The 17,411-nt window shown below is 36.3% G+C and overlaps 1 protein-coding gene across 1 annotated transcript; it reads left to right on the top strand.

Annotated features, from left to right (window-relative positions):
• Window positions 1-1,664: 1,664 nt before the first annotated feature.
• LOC121383199 (negative elongation factor E-like) lies at window positions 1,665-15,657 on the top strand. The gene is made up of 10 exons (XM_041513072.1): window positions 1,665-1,786; window positions 2,429-2,510; window positions 3,629-3,684; window positions 4,986-5,060; window positions 6,277-6,351; window positions 8,186-8,240; window positions 10,955-11,138; window positions 12,913-12,967; window positions 13,958-14,066; window positions 14,965-15,657. The coding sequence occupies exons 1-10, from the start codon at window positions 1,706-1,708 to the stop codon at window positions 15,042-15,044; spliced, it is 852 nt and encodes a 283-aa protein (XP_041369006.1). The 5' UTR covers window positions 1,665-1,705; the 3' UTR covers window positions 15,045-15,657.
• The last annotated feature ends 1,754 nt before the right edge of the window (window positions 15,658-17,411 follow it).

Here is a 17,411-nt window from a genome sequence, read left to right as displayed (position 1 = left end):
AGTTAACTGTGTGTGTGGAAAAGATTCAATTTTAAACAGAAAATAAAAGCCACAATCATAAACCAGTTTCTATATGGAACATCATTAACCATTGTGCAGAAAATTAATAAAGATCTGCTTAAAACATTACTTTGCTTTACATCTTTATTGAATTGTTTGCATTAACCCCACCCCTCCAAAAAAAAAAAAAAAAAAGCAAAAATAAAAGCAATAATTTTCTTTTTAAAAACAACCCAACAAAACAACAACGGCATTCTATAGACACAATCTACACAGAAATGAAGATGACAAAATAGGTAAAATATTGCATTTACCCTCGTTATTGACAATGTACATCTTTTTCACATTTTTTATTATGTCGTTAAATGATTAATAACTTTCCAAATTGTTCTTGTTTTTGCTGTTTTTACAAATGTTTAATAATATCTATAGTCCTTTTTTCATACTATGGAATTTACTACAAAATATTTATTTCGTAGCCGACTGTCATAGGTGTACGGGCTTCCAATTTTGTAAAGGGGCAGGCTGGCTTTTGCTCGAATTAAACAAAAATCCCCGAATCTGGATAACAGTATTTATTTATATTAGCATTATTACCAAACAGCTATATAGTGTTGCAAACGAATCACTAAATATTTTTTAAATATTGATTACAACTAATTTTGAGGGTAGAATGATGGAAATACATGGTGAAAAGGTCTCAGGTTAGCACAGATTTTGCACGAATATAGATACATACATACATACATACACACACACACACACACGCACGCGCGCGCGCGCGTGCGCGCACACGCACATACACATTATATATGTATGTGTGTGTGTGTGTGTGTGTGTAAAGAGCCAAAATATATATCCTGTTGGAAAATCCTGAGTTATGAAATATTTTACCATGACACAGGCAACATTTTCTAGACCATCTATTACTTTACAAGCATTCTAACCACTGCTAAATGATGTAAATTTTTTATTATTTTATGTATTTCTATTTATAAAGTATACATTTATTAATAAACATACAAGTTTAATTTCGTTGGCTTATCTTATTTTGTGCGATTCGTATACAGAGAAATGAAGTTATTGGTTTTTATTGGTGGGTATGATTCTATGAACTCATGACAATATACATGTATATACAAAGTATGACACTTATACTAATTACATTTAATCCACTGGGGGTGGGGTGGGGGAGGGGGCATCTTCTGGTCGAGTTTTCCTCGTCCTAACACTCATGACTGATTTATCATTGGTTGCATGTGGTATATAAAGTTCCAACTGACTGTAAGAAAGGGCATACATTTTTGCCGCTAATGAAAACATGTAGCGAGTTTCCTCTGAAGACAACGGTTTCAAGACTACATCAATACATGTCAAAATTACGAAGTGTTTGGTCGTTCAGTAACTAACTGGGGAGAGGTCGAATCGAGTTATGACTTGTCATTTAAGAGACTCGTATTAATATTAATTTATGGAGAACAAATAATACTACCCGTATTTTATTAAATAAACGCTGTTACAATACATCAGTTGCATCTATTTCATAAATTAGGTACGACAACATGGCGATAATTCGACACATATAAATGTCTTCCTACATAAACTCCCCATCTTTGACACGGAAGTATCTGATTTAGTGCGAGGTAACCAAAATCCAAACGTTTAATGAGAGTGATGTCCCCTTAAAATATACCACATTGTGAAAATGGTTTATTTACATTTTAGTAACATTTTGACAGAAGAAGAAGAACAGTTGAAGTTGAAGTATGCCAAACTCAGAAAGAAGGTACTATTTCATTTCTGGACCCTACTATATTATATTTATTAGGGTCTATATCTAAATATATCCTATAGGGAAGTTTTTGTAAGTCAACACACCGTCACACACACACACACACACACACACACACACACACACACACACACACACACACACACACACACACAGAGACACAGAGAGAGAGAGAGAGAGAGAGATATGCACAGAGAGAGAGATGCACAGAGAGAGTGGGGAACACACAGACATACACACAGAGGCACACACACACACACATCACAAATACACACATACCCACCCACACACATATTGTCTACATCCCAAACTGTGTTATGCTTTCAACTCTGTTCAGTTTGTTTTCTTGTGCACGGTTTGTGCAATTAACATCTAATTTGTTGTTGTCTACTTGTCATTCATTTGTGAGGTTGTAGAACATTTTCATTATAACTATAATTTTATAAAGTTCAAACAAGTATCTAAATATAAACCAAAAGTATGTTCTAGTGTGTATTAGTTATGTGCGTTAGGTCTTAAATGATTCAGAAATAAAATAGGCTTAATTTTCAATTACATGATTTATGTGTCTTTTAATTAATTATAAATTTACACATTGCATGGAGTTAACTGTATTAATTTTCTTTGTTTTTGCAGAAAAAGGCTCTCCAAGCTTTGAAGAGTGTAAAACCCGAGACTAAAACCCAGACTGAGGCCAGAACACAGGCCACTAAACGACGTAAGGAAACCAACAGAGGCCTCTGAGAACTGAAAATCTGTGTGACCCATTTATCCGTTACGCAGAAATAAATCCATGTAACCCATTTCCCTTTTGTGTAACCCGTTATATTAATGTAAATGGTGCTCGAAAATTTGGTGCTAACAAAAAATAGGTTATGCAAAATTAGATTGCGAGAGCAATGTGAACGAAATAACTGTTCTTGCAATTTTCAGAAGCCTGCATCACATGTTAATATTTTATTTGTCCTCTGTTAAACATGTATTAGTAGATAGCAGGCAACACGTTTCTACCTACTGTTTCTGCCACCACTGTGCATTTTATGCTTCCAGTTATACATGGTGTAACAACGATAGTATGTGATAATAACGTGGTATATACTATCCTGTCTGTGGGATGGTGCATATAAAAGATCCCTTGCTGCTAATCGAAAAATAGTAGTCCATGAAGTGGTGACAGCAGGTTTCCTCTCAATATCTGTGTGGTCCTTAACCATATGTCCGATGCCATATAACCGTAAATAAAATGTATTGAGTGTGTCGTTAAATAAAACATTTCCTTCCTGCCTTCCAGTTATACACTACGCCATGTACAGTAGACAGGGCTGCACAGATTGCTTTCAAGGTCCTTAGGATAATATAATGAAAACACTGATTTATTGTAAAAAATAAAATTGCAAAGTCTCCCACAGCAGATGTCCTTTCATCAAGTTAATTAACATTGGTTGACCAATATCAATACTAAATATTAGGTACATGATCAGTATAATAATCTGCTTAATATGTATATGTATATATATATATATATATATATATATATATATATATATATATATATATATATATCAAGCTTGATTTCATTATAATTTGAAACAAATAGAATGCACCAAAGTTTATAATCTACAATTGAAAAACAGAAATCTCCCTGAGCAGGCAAGCACATAATGTATGTTTAGTGCTTATGATAATGATTTAGTTTATTTTGTTTACAACAGAGATGGTACACTGTATACATGACACTTGTAAGACCTGTAAAATTAGTGTATCGGGTAACATTAGAAATTGTTGTTACATGTGTTTGTATACATGTATATATTACTTTATTCTTTATTGATACAGCAATAGAATCAGCTGGTGATGCCTTGAAACAAGCAAAGAAGTTGGTGCAATCTGGTGTGAGTATTGATAACCTTCATTCAGAATATCATAGGCTGGGGTATGAACTATCCTTGCCCATGTTATAACTGGTATATCACAGGCTGGGGTATGAGCTATCCTTGCCCATGTTATAACTGATATATCACAGGCTGGGGTATGAGCTATCCTTGCCCATGTTATAACTGGTATATCACAGGCTGGGTATGAGCTATCCTTGCCCATGTTATAACTGGTATATCACAGGCTGGGGTATGAGCTATCCTTGCCCATGTTATAACTGGTATATCACAGGCTGGGGTATGAGCTATCCTTGCCCATGTTATAACTGGTATATCACAGGCTGGGGTATGAGCTATCCTTGCCCATGTTATAACTGGTATATCACAGGCTGGGGTATGAGCTATCCTTGCCCATGTTATAACTGGTATATCACAGGCTGGGGTATGAACTATCCTTGCCCATGTTATAACTGGTATATCACAGGCTGGGGTATGAGCTATCCTTGGCCATGTTATAACTGGTATATCACAGGCTGGGGTATGAGCTATCCTTGCCCATGTTATAACTGGTATATCACAGGCTGGGGTATGAGCTATCCTTGGCCATGTTATAACTGGTATATCACAGGCTGGGGTATGAACTATCCTTGCCCATGTTATAACTGGTATATCACAGGCTGGGGTATGAGCTATCCTTGCCCATGTTATAACTGGTATATCACAGGCTGGGGTATGAGCTATCCTTGCCCATGTTATAACTGGTATATCACAGGCTGGGGTATGAGCTATCCTTGCCCATGTTATAACTGGTATATCACAGGCTGGGGTATGAACTATCCTTGCCCATGTTATAACTGGTATATCACAGGCTGGGGTATGAGCTATCCTTGGCCATGTTATAACTGGTATATCACAGGCTGGGGTATGAACTATCCTTGCCCATGTTATAACTGGTATATCACAGGCTGGGGTATGAACTATCCTTGCCCATATTATAACTGGTATATATCACAGGCTGGGGTATGAACTTTTCTTGCCCATGTTACAACTGGGATATCAAAAGCCATTTTATGGACTGTACTATCAGTTTAACCAATTATATGATAAAAGTAGCAATTGGCTTGGTGCTCAAATTGAATATACTTTAGTTTGATTTAACTTTATAATATTCATTGCTAACCATACTCATTAACTTATAGGTAGGCTGGTTGATGAAAATCTTGGTTTTACCTACTCTCTTTTGAATTCCGATTCATAATCATTTTATGCATGTCATTAATTGAAAATGATCTGTGTTTTTCTTTGTTTGTTTTTTGCAGGCTATACAGATTGGAGCAGATAAGCGGGAGAAAACTGGCTTCAAGAGATCCAAATATTTTGAAAAGAAATTAAAGGTACATATTATTTCTTCTATGCACCGATGAATAACGTGTTTTAAATTATAGATCTGATAATAATAAATAATCAGTAACCCACTTTTCTTGTTAATGCAAAGTTAAAAGGGTTTTTAAATTATCATTATTTCAGATAATGCTAGTGGAAGAAGTGTATTTCTATGATGGCGGCTGACATTTCTGTTGGAAGTTTGTTTCTAGTATAGAAAACTGGGCAATTACACATCAGACCCTAATCTTGCGAGCGAAATGAGCTGAAAGTCTGCTCTAGTCACTGAATTATCTGCAATAGTGAGAACAGTGAGAAGTCGAAGTCGCTGTAATATTTTAGACATAATTCAATTTCAAAAACCAAATAGCACAACAAACATCAAGAACCCAACTTGTTTAGTGTCATAGCTCACTAGGCACTTGTCGCCATATGTCGGATAGTGTTTTTACTTTGGCACCAGACTGTACATCGATGTATGTCGCGCCATTAGCTGTGACCCCAGTCAAGCGTTGTTAATCCTTGGCCACATTGAACGTGGAAACTGGTGAAATGTTACGAAATGTTCACTTCACCTATATTTATCTAGCTTCTCCCCTGTTTTCTGGGAAATGAGAAGTCACTTTTCCTACGTTTTCAATTCTAGATTAAGGCCTGCATGTGTAATTTTATATGGCAGTTCTCCAGTAAATTGCAAAAACAAAGTTGTTTGTTAAATGCATATTAATCCAAGATATGTAATGTGTAATTAGGCTGCAAATTTAGCAGGAGTCTATGTTGCCTTGAATCCCAGATTTTGAGTCAGAAGTGTAAGATTATGAAATGGAGTCCCAACATCTCTACATGTGTATGACATCATTTTACTATTCTGGTGGAATCCTGAAAACAAATCCCAAAATTCAGTGCCTGGTAATGTAATAAAACTGAGACAGATTTAAGCCAAGTTAAGTTGTTTTCTTCCTTATGCTATTTCTCGTTCCAGCCAGTGCACCATGACTGGTATAACAAAGGCCGTGGTATGTACTATCCTGTCTGTGGGATGGTGCATATAAAAGATCCCTTGCTACAAATCGAAAAGAGGACCCCATGAAGTGGTGACAGTGGGTTTACTCTCTCAATACCTATGTGGTCCTTAACCATATATCTGATGCCATATAACCGTAAATAAAATGTGTTGAGTGTGTCATTAATAAAAACATTTCCTTCCTTTTCTTCGTTATGTTTCAGGACCCGGAGAAAGCACCGGTTGGTTTCCAGCCATTCTCAGCTACACATCCTGACGAAGAGGAGAAATCTGAAACTGTAAGGAGAGAAATATTCACTTCTTTAACAGCATCCCAGTGGGTGGGTGGGGGGTGGGGGGGGGGGGGCAGGAAGTAGCTCAGTGGTAAAGCGTTCGCTTGATGCGCAGTCAGTCTAGGATCTATCCCCATCAGTAGACACATTGGGTTATTTCTCGTTCCAGCCAGTGCTCCATAACTGGTGTAACAAAGGCCATGGTATGTACTATCCTGTCTGTGGGATGGTGCATATAAAAGATCCCTTGCTGCTAATCGAAAAGAGTAGCCCATGAAGTGGTGACAGCAGGGTTCATCTCAATATCTGTGTGATCCGTAACCATATCTCTTATGCCATATAATGGTAAATAAAATGTGTTGAGTGCATCGTTAAATAAAACATTTCCTTCCTTCCTTCCCAGTGGGTGGTCTAAAATGTGATAATTGTGACTGTTGATCTAGAAAATTACTAAAAATACAGGTAATATCTGATCAATAAGGGGTCTTTAATGTGCATTTTTGACAAAATCATAACAGTCAAAGTACTTGTACAGCAAACAAAAAGATTTAATAACAATGATCAAACAGTAAGTTTTGGTCTATTGCATACTGTAAAGGGAAATATGTTCACGGGGATAATTCATGCAGAATTCGCAAAATTGTAATTTGAATGTAAATTTAATTCCACACAAAAATAATTATCTTGAAAGGATCATCAAAGGTCAGTAACGTCAGTTAGCCCAAACACTGTATCATCCTTCAAGTAAAGGATATATTATTAAACAACGACTTTGCCCCATTTCCCAATTTTTGCCCCAAATGAAAGAGCGAGTTACATGTACGTGACTGATGGCTGATTACCAAGTATTGAAATTAATATAAAATGTGGATGATATGACAAGGGTCACAATAAACATGTACCAGTATACATCCATAGTTGAATGATCCTGACTGATCCATGATCATTAATTATCAATAGTACAAATTAGATTTATTTATATTTTGCATCATTTCACTAGTAACTTGGAAGACCGTACATATACAAAATGTATATATATCGAGTATACTTGCTTTATTCCTGTCTCATTCCAGCCAGTGCACCACGACTTGTATATCAAAGGCCGTGGTATGTGGTATCCAATCTGTGGGATGGTGCATATAATTGCTACTAATGGAAAAATGTAGCACTACTAGCAGGTTTCCTTTCTAAGATTAAATGTCAAAATTACCAAATGTTTGACATCCAATAGTCGATGATTAAAAAATTCAGTGTGCTCTAGTGGGGTCTTTATGTTGCTGTGTTCTTCAATCTTGGACTACCTACTCTATATGGAGTGGCCTTTTAAAACTGATCTTGGCTACTAGATACAGTGTGGACTATTTTCATTACTGATGCATCAACATCCCGACAATTTGTTTTCTTCTTTTCACTGACTGATGGTGTCATTACAAATTTATTTCTCGCGAAATCCCTAGTTTGAGGTTCCAATCGTGAAATATTAGCTCACGAAAATATTTCCCTTTTATACTGATACAGTCAGACCTGTGTTAAGCAGCCACCAAAGGGGGTATCAAAGGTGGCCTTTTACGACAGGTGTCTGCTTAATAGTAATACATGTCAGTTTATACTATATTAGATGATTTGGGAGAAGAAAAACTTGACCGCTTAGCACAGGTAGCTGCTTAATACAAGGGGCTGCTTAATACAGGTGGGTGCTAGAGTAGGTCTCACTGTATTTAAATTACATTCTCCAGACTTTGTAAAACTGTTGATCTTTTATTTTAAACAAAACCTTTTGCAACATATGTAGAATAACTTTTTTTAAAGGTGTTATTACAAAAGAATTGTTATGTTTCAGGGCACTCGGACAAAAAGGAAGGATCTTTATGACAGATTTGTCAGTTCTGGAGTTGGTGAGTTTATTTTATTAAGTGTCGACATATTTTCTTGAATATGTTTTATTAAAGTTTTACATACATACTTGAATATGTTTTATTAAATGTTTACATTCATTCTTTAATATGTTTTATTAAAGGGACATTCCTGAGTTTGTTGCATTGTAAGATGTTTCCGACTAATAAAATATTTCTACGATTAAACATGCATGTTAAATATATTTTACTGTTTAGAATATCAGTGTCTGTATATTTAATGTGTTTCTGGTTGTTTTAATATTTGTAAGAAGCCCAACTGGATTTTGTCTTCAAATAATTTTGTACATGCGAAAAAACAATAGTTTAGGAAATAAGATGAAATTTAACTTACGGTAGTACAAATATTAAAACGACCAGAAATGAAAAAAAGAAAGAAATGTTTTATTTAACGACGCACTCAACACATTTTATTATGGTTATATGGCATCAGACATATGGTTAAGGACCACACAGATTTTGAGAGGAAACCTGCTGTCACCACTTCATGGGCTATTCTTTCTGATTAGCAGCAAGGGATCTTTTATTTGCGCTTCCCACAGGCAGAATAGCACAAACCATGGCCTTTGTTGAACCAGTTATGGATCACTGGTCGGTGCAAGTGGTTTACACCTACCCATTGAGCCATGCGGAGCACTCACTCAGGGTTTGGAGTCGGTATCTGGATTAAAAATCCCATGCCTCGACTGGGATCCGAACTCAGTACCTACCAGCCTGTTGACCGATGGCCTAACCACAATGCCACGGAGGCCGGTGACCAGAAATGCGTTTAATATACAGCCACTAATATTTTATGCCGAAAAATATATTTGACATGTAATTACAATCGTTAAAAAGTCTCTGTTACTCGATAACATCTTAAAAAGTGCAGCAAACTCTTTATCCCTTTAAACGTCTACATATATTCTTGAATATGTTTTATTAAATGTCTACATACATTCTTTAATATGTTTTATTAAATGTCTACATACATTCTTTAATATGTTTTATTGTCTCTTCATAACCCAAATAATTAAAACTATAATATAATCTAAAAAGACTTAATTTTAGACATGTACTAATAATACAGACAACAAAGCCAAATTAATGGAATAAAAATGGCGTAGCATTTGTTTATTATCTTATAATGAAATGTACACAAAAAATGATCCCTTTAGCAGACACGAGGTGGCCAGGCACCGACTAATGCGCCTACCCCATCCGGGGTTTTGCCCTGGCAGCACAGCCGCACCCTTCCTAGGTTCCCCAAAGGGAGGGCCCCCTGGTGCACCCCTCATGTGCATAAAGGCAAGCACGAGGGTCCCCAACGAGAATGCCCACATACACATCCCTTCCGAGTGTCCACCAACGAAAGGTGGGGTGCACCTACCTAAGCTATTATAGCTTACCTATCTCCAACGAGGGTTACCAACGTAGAGATAAATGTGTCCGGCCACCACCAATCCGCCATCAGATAGAATGTTCTATAATATCCTGCTACACCGAAATGTCACTGCCAATGTCCAATGTCCTTGGTAAACAGACCAATCACACATTTCTTGTTTCATAGGTTACCTACAAGAAAGATTAACCCCAGCAGTAACTGTCCTTCAACATTTGTCTTACATACTGTTGAACACTTGCACTCTTAAAAATTGTGTCGCTGTAAACTAATCATCGAATTGCATATATACATACAATGTAATAGATACTAATTGGTACTGAATAAACTTTATGCATAACAAAACAATAAATGCTAATGCCACAATAACAAGTGTTATATAATACAGAATTTGGGAGGGTGGGTGGGATGTGCAAAATGAGCCCCAAACATTTAAACGCGGAAACCAATTCGGCCTAGAGGGTAATTGAATAATTAGTCTAAAACCATGTGGGTACGAGATTAATTATAACAACCAGGTCTCACTCCACTCTTTGGTTTTTTCGAGACAAAGGAATTTATGGCTCAGTAATTAGCATTCGCCAAAATATATTTAAATGTCTACATATATGTTTAATAGGGGTGGGACAAGAGACAAGTTCAAGTGCAGTAATTGTTAGCTCCCCATAACATATGAATAAAAAACACGCATGTACATGTATTACAAAAGGATTAAATACAGTACCAATACTCACTGTAGTAATATCTTAAATAGTTCTCTGTAATATAAGTTTGGAAAGTACCGGTAATAACTCCACTCAATTTTTTTCATGTTGAGGTCTATGGGTCACAGGATTAAATACCTTTGGTTGACCCATTGTGATTTGTCCTGTTCTAAGTAATGTCACTATTGTATAAATGTATTTGATAATGTCAGTTACAGTGCATTCGTATCTGTTAGTAAGTATGATAATAAGGTCAGTTACTACATTAAGTGCATGCAAATAATGTTCAATTAGAGATCAAAAAGGTTATTTGTTTGTCAATATATTTTAGTTTTTAAAGATATTAATTAATACATTTAATTTATTAATTTTAACTTAATTTTCATTCTTATATCTCACACCTCAACTATCTGTCCAGGACAAAGAGTTAATACTAGTACTGGGAGAGAAGTAGCCTTAATCTACACATTTCTGCTGATCCATTAAACTGTTAACGTCACTAGCTAGGAGCTAGTACTGGGATTTGAACCTAGTGCTACCAGTCTTTAGTCCAATGGCTTCAACAAGTCCAGTATATCGATACACTGAATATTTATTTCTCTAATTCTAAGGTTATGATCGCGAACGCGACGATCGTCGGGATCGTGAACACATCGACCGACCAGACAGGCGAGAACCCCCGAAGAAGGGAAACACAATCTACGTGAGGGGTCACCGCATCACCGAAGAACTTCTCAGGAAAGCGGCATCCAACTTCGGTGTGGTCCTCAATATTAGTATGGAAAGAGACAAAGGGTAAACTTAGCTACTTAACCATCTCTAGGTTACATAGAAAACACCGCGTTCCCGTAATAAGAGACTGTACAATCAAAAACATAGAATTGTAATATACATGTAAATAGTCTCAGGGAACAGGTACATGTGTATTGTACTCCATTTGTTTTGATTGAAAACATTTTATTGCATAAACAAGAAAATTAGGCACATGTTTGCCAACTTACTAGGCCATCTCCTATATACTGTAAACCGTGAACAAAATGCGTGCGTATAAATTTCGCGTCGTTCGCAAAATTAATACGCACGCACTATTTTCCAGTTTGAAGTGTACTTAAAGTAATTTGTTTTGTTTTGAAATATTTTATTGAGAATAAATTCACAAAAAGATTCACTCAACAGGCACAACCTATACACGAGCTCTACTTGATGGCGACTAATCGTTAATTGTTTTATGTCACTTCAATCGATGACGACTAATCGTTTATTGTTTTATCTACCAAAGGGTGTTAACAGTTAACAACTGAAGCTGTGAGTTGTGATTCTAATACAGGTGAGGTGGGTAGGGCCTAATCCCCTCTATAGACTCTGTACCAGGCACAATTGCTTGATGTAGGATAACAGAATATTAATTTACAGACAGTAACTTTATAACAATTACAGTGAGCTGTCTTTATCCACTTTTTTTTTTTGATCTGTCAACGGTCGTTCGCGAAATTTACACGTCGCGAACATGCGCTAAGGTATACATTAGCGAAAAAAACACGTCGCAATATTAATACGGTTTACAGTACATACAATATAATGGCAACAATTACTTAATTGTGATGTAATAGTAATGTATACAATTAAAATGTGTATACAAATATAATTTAATGACAATCAAATTGAGGAAAAGGGTGTTATGTACAACAGGATTTTGAAAGAAACTAGAAAAGAAACAAAGAAGTACATGTGGCTTCAAACCATGAAACTATTTTAATCAAAACGATGTGTTTGTTTCATAAACTATTTTAATCAAAACGATGTGTTTGTTTCATAAACTATTTTAATCAAAACGATGTGTTTGTTTCATAAACTTTTGAAAACAAATAAATATTTTTTTATTATAGAGATCACTTAAGGTATTTTGACCATTTAAAAGCAGTTGTAAATTTAACGAGTTACGAAGAACCTGCTTCTGTTGTTCATATCTTTTACATTGAAACTGTTGTAACATGCATCACTGAACAAAAAACAACCATCTATTCCTTCCAATATACCCAAACAAGTCCTGGATTGCACATAGCTAAGCCTAAGAAACATGATTATGTTATTTGGAATTTATCAGATTTGACTAATCTTTATTGAACCTTTATATTCCTGCATCATACATGACATTTACAAACATATTTGTATTCCTGCATCATACATGACATTTACAAACATATTTGTATTCCTACACCATACATGACATTTACAAACATATTTGTATTCCTACACCATACGTGACATTTACAAACATATTTGAGGTTCAGTGTTTAGCCAGGATTTGAAATTGGTCAAAAGACTTGTATCAAATGAATTGTATCAAAGTTTTATAGTTTTACACTTCTTTTAAATTTTACACCTTGATACTTCTTGATGAAATTGTCTGTCAACTTGTCCTCATGTACAAAGTTCAAATTATGCCTATGTATAGGGTGAGGAGTTTTGTTCATCATTACCATTATAGTACAGTTACAGACCATTCTATTAAAATATCCTATTTTGGAAAACGTGTCCATGACAAATTGTAAACAATAATTCTTTACAGATGTGGCTTTGTGTCTTTTGAGAAAATGGAATCTGCAGAGCAGGCTATTTCAGAGGTATTATTAAAAAGTGGTGACAGAAATCAGAACTACCTAAATGTTTTTATCCACAGCATACTTTAACCCATCTTTGGCATTACATGAATCATGGCATGTCGTTCAGTTTTATCTCATTCTATTTTTCATAGGTATCTGATTTCTGTCTCACCTTTACGAAGTAAAAGACAAAATATAGGTATTTCTCTTCTGACAGGGGTGATGGTGACGGTGATGGCGTCAACTTTTGTGTTAAAAGTTTAACATTAAAGTTTCGTGTTTAGATCAGATTCTCATAAAGTACAAGTCCTATATCAATAAAACTTGGTATTTAATTGCACCTATCAGTGTTTCTGCCAGAAAGACATTTTTTTGTATGGCACTATGGAATTGATGGAACCACTATCAACAGGGGTTAGTAGGGATCTCCCCCAGAAAGAAAATGGGTTAAGTGTAGGGTGAGGGTTAAGAAAATGATAAGAGTAATTAATTTTGTCAAAAGTTTAACTTAAAAAAATTAAAATAGGGTATAGTACCATACCTGTTTTACCCTCTGGCAGAAACCCTGCCTATAGATGTTCATCACAGTACATTGAATATGTTTATAACAGGCGAGACATTTAATTCTGAGGTATTCTTGAAATTACATACATTACACATACATTACTTGTGTGTTATTCATAATCTAATGTGATACATGTGTGTACTAGTGTTTAGAAAAAAAATAATTAAGTATTGCAAACAGATTTTAAAATACTTCTCTGACATTTTTGTCGAATTTGAAGTAATGTTGATGCGACACATTGGACATGAATGACTTGTATATCAAAGTCTGTGGTATGTGTTATCCTGTCTGTGGGATGGTGTATATAATGGATCCCTTGCTAATAATGGAAAAATGTAGTGGGTTTCGTCTGTAAGACTGTCAGAATTACAACATGTTAGCTGATGATTAATAAATCAATGTGCTCTAGTGATGTTGTTAAAGAAAACAAACTTTAATCATTGCAGATGAATGGCAGTATGATAGAGAACATCCAGCTTCAGGTGTCGATGGCGAGACATCAGCCCACCCTAGAACTGACCCAGGACCCGTCCTCTACCGGCTGGTCCTCCATAGGTATACATGTACAGGAAAACAAACTACAATCCAGCATGAGTGGCTAGTGGAGACAGGGAAATCTTAACCCAAGAGATACAACTGTTTGTCTGAAACGAGCCTTGGCGAGTTTCTGAAACGAACCTTATTGAGTGCCAGACAAAACAATTGTGTCGAGGGTTGGGATTTCCCGGTCTTCAACAGACACAAGTGTTTGATTATTTTTCTTGCATACCTACATGTAACTAGTTTTTCAAATATCAAAACAAAGGATCGATCAATAAATACATTTGAAAACAACAAGCCTCTTACCTGGATAATAAAAATATAATTGAAAACTTGCAAATATTGATTAATATTGAACATAAATATACAGTTAAAAATAATTATTTTGTACCCTCATAAGAATGTTATTAATTAATTTGTGAATAAGGAGTATGTAAATAATAAAAACCCTGAATAATTTTAACTGGAAACTGCTATGACATAACTTCAACTACACTGCGACATCATTTATTATTAAAGTATTTTGCTGCAGTTGCATGCTGCTATTCTGTGAAATTGTATTTATGTTTATATTCCAGTAAATTTTGAGACATATAAAATTGAACCTTGGAAAATTTATTGTAATGGACCTGTTGATGTATAGACAAAATATTAATGCAATTATCTGGTAAAGACAGCGTGAAAAGAAACTTAGTGACATAGATTTAACTAAACGACTATTTTGGTGTGTGCAACAAATTGGAACTATCTGTGATCCTACGACTTTATTCAAATAATTGTGGGTAATAAAGTTGTCCTTAACTATCACAGTGTTACAAACCCTTTAATTGCACTTGAAATAAGTTTCTTCTGTTCACATTATGTCCAGGTAAATGCATTTGAAGTTTAACCCTTTGTATGTTATTGTTTTCAGCTGCAAGTAACTCGCAGAAGGGATCGGGTTACAAAGATAAGAGAGATATCATCACATATGATGATGAAGATATATTCTAATGCAAGTTCACCAACCATGTTGTTGTTATATATAAGTGAGAAGAGTGATGGACAGAGCTTACTTCATTCCAAATAAAGCAAGCACTTGGTAACTTAGTCTTCCCGCGAGCAAAATGAAGGCATGGTGAAGATGACTTTTCTGAAATGGTGCCAGGCAAGCGATCATCTCCTCATGAAATGTAAAGGGAAGATACTTGAATGAGTGCAGTCAGTTTGCATTCATTACTGTGCACATCCAATAGCCGATGATTGATTAATCGAAGTGCTCCAGTGGTGTCGTTAAACAAAACAAACAACCATTACTGTGCATGTTTATTTCTCAAGAAAATATTCTTGTGGGTATGAATTTTCAGGCACAAAGTTTCAAATAATTGGTGCATAAATGTTTATAGTATGGCGTTCGGTCGATTCGCCACTCGCCTAAACATGGAATGTATACCAAAACCGTGCAAGTATTCAGATGGGAGTACATCATACTATGTTCAAAGAAAGTACAAAAAAGAGAACAAAAGATTTGTGATGCACCTCTTCTTGTTGCTTTACTATCTTAAATGTTTGGTTTATGTATGTGAATGTCTTTTAATACATGTTATTAAATGAGAGGCAAATGTAATGGGTTATTTTTACCTAATTGTAAATAAACCTGATTAAAAGCAAGGTAATAATCATATATTTTTGCTTGTCAATATCTGACCTCGTTTGATATTCTGTCCCTGACAAAAAGGGAATTGGTGAGAATCACGGCTGGATTAAAGTTTTTATAGGATCTTGCATACTGGAGTCCCCATAAAATAGCTTTGATGGAGGCCATGTGTGGTAATTTAATGTCCGTGGCATAGTGAAGACGTCTAGCATCTTTTCCTCCTCCACTGATATGTAACTCCCAAATCAGTTGAAACCACCCATTTTCCAAGCTAATACTTTATGATTGTGTAAACTTGCAGGTCCACACCTAGTTTATATATATATATTAATCAAAATAATTTAAGGGTCGAAAAGTAATAACCAAATCAGTTTCTGTGTGAATTAGAATTTGATTATGTAAACTACATCCAAAATTTTATTTATTGTTCCATAGTTCCATATTTACAGAAAACAATAAATAAACATCACTGTATTTATGCTGTCAAAGTTGGAGGAGGGGTCAAACATAACATTAACACAGAACATTTGTTTAATGGTGCATGAATCCATCCCTGGCTGGAAGACATTCGATACATCGTTGTCTCCTGCTGTTGGTCAGGCATCTGAAGACGTCTTGTGGAATGGTCTGCCACTCTGCCACAAGAAGTTGACCCAGATCTTGCAGTTTGGCGAGAGGGGCGTGGTGATCACAAACTCGCCTGCCCAACTCATCCCAGGCATTACTCTATTGGAGACACGTCAGGCGAATATACTGGCCAATCCATCCGGGTGACACCTTGTTGCCCAAGAAAGTCTGGCATTGTCGTCCTGCAGAAGTGCCCCAATCTGCTGCAGGCGTGAGAGAACCAACGGCCTGACAATCTCGTTCAAATGGCGGATTCCAGTCGGTTTACCATCCACCACGTTAGGGAGGGGTCCTGTGATGGCTAGAGATGCCGCCCCACACCATGATGCTGTCTCTACCGAACCTGTGACGTTGTCTGACGTTGACGTCAGCGAAGCGCTCTCCTGGATATCTGAAGACGCGAACCCGGCAGTTGTTGAAGTGGAGGATTCATCACTCGGCAACACTGAACACATTGCCACCGCAGAAGACCAGTGCACCAGTCAGGTCTGGCCATCCTTTGATGTGGTAGAAGTGGTGGTCGAACAACCTGGTGACGGAAGCGCAAATTATTGGCTCTCGGACGATTGTGTATGGTTTGATTAGACACATTAGTTCCAGTCGCATATTGTCACGTAATCGGCGTGCAGTGATTGTGCGTTGACGTACAGCCATATTGGTGACGTAGCGGTCCTCTCTATTTGTAATGCTTCGGGGTCTTCCAGAACATGGACGATTTCGAACAGAATTCGTAGCTTGGTACCGTTGCCAAAGGCGACCAACGGTGCTCTGACTGACACCAAGTCTCAGAGCAACATGTATTTGTGTATTGTCATTCTGAAGCTAAACAAAAGCCCTTCCCCGATCTTCAAGTCATCGTTGAATTTGGAATGTGTACCATAGACGAACACTCCAATTACAGGGAAATTGCGCTTGGTGGACATGAAATGCACGTGAAAAGCGTGCAGATGAAGTAATTTGTGAAAAAGCATCTAATGCACACTCATCAGATCATTCACGTTGGCCCTAGTTTGCGTGCAAATGCAAGCATGTTTTCGCCACTAGAACTGGATTTCAATTAATTTTTGGGTTGCTTAGACCCAATTCCGTTAATATGG

This window comes from Gigantopelta aegis, chromosome 10, assembly GCF_016097555.1.
Source record: "Gigantopelta aegis isolate Gae_Host chromosome 10, Gae_host_genome, whole genome shotgun sequence".
NCBI lineage: Eukaryota > Metazoa > Mollusca > Gastropoda > Neomphalida > Peltospiridae > Gigantopelta > Gigantopelta aegis.
Note: the sequence above shows the minus strand (reverse complement) of the source record. Positions and strands in the feature narration are given on the sequence as shown.

Coding starts and splice junctions, on each gene's coding strand:
- LOC121383199 (XM_041513072.1), top strand. CDS start 1,706: ATGGTTTATTTACATTTTAGTAACATTTTGACAGAAGAAGAAGAACAG. Junction 6,352..8,185: donor AAGAGGAGAAATCTGAAACT/GTAAGGAGAGAA, acceptor GTTATGTTTCAG/GGCACTCGGACAAAAAGGAA. Junction 12,968..13,957: donor CAGAGCAGGCTATTTCAGAG/GTATTATTAAAA, acceptor TAATCATTGCAG/ATGAATGGCAGTATGATAGA.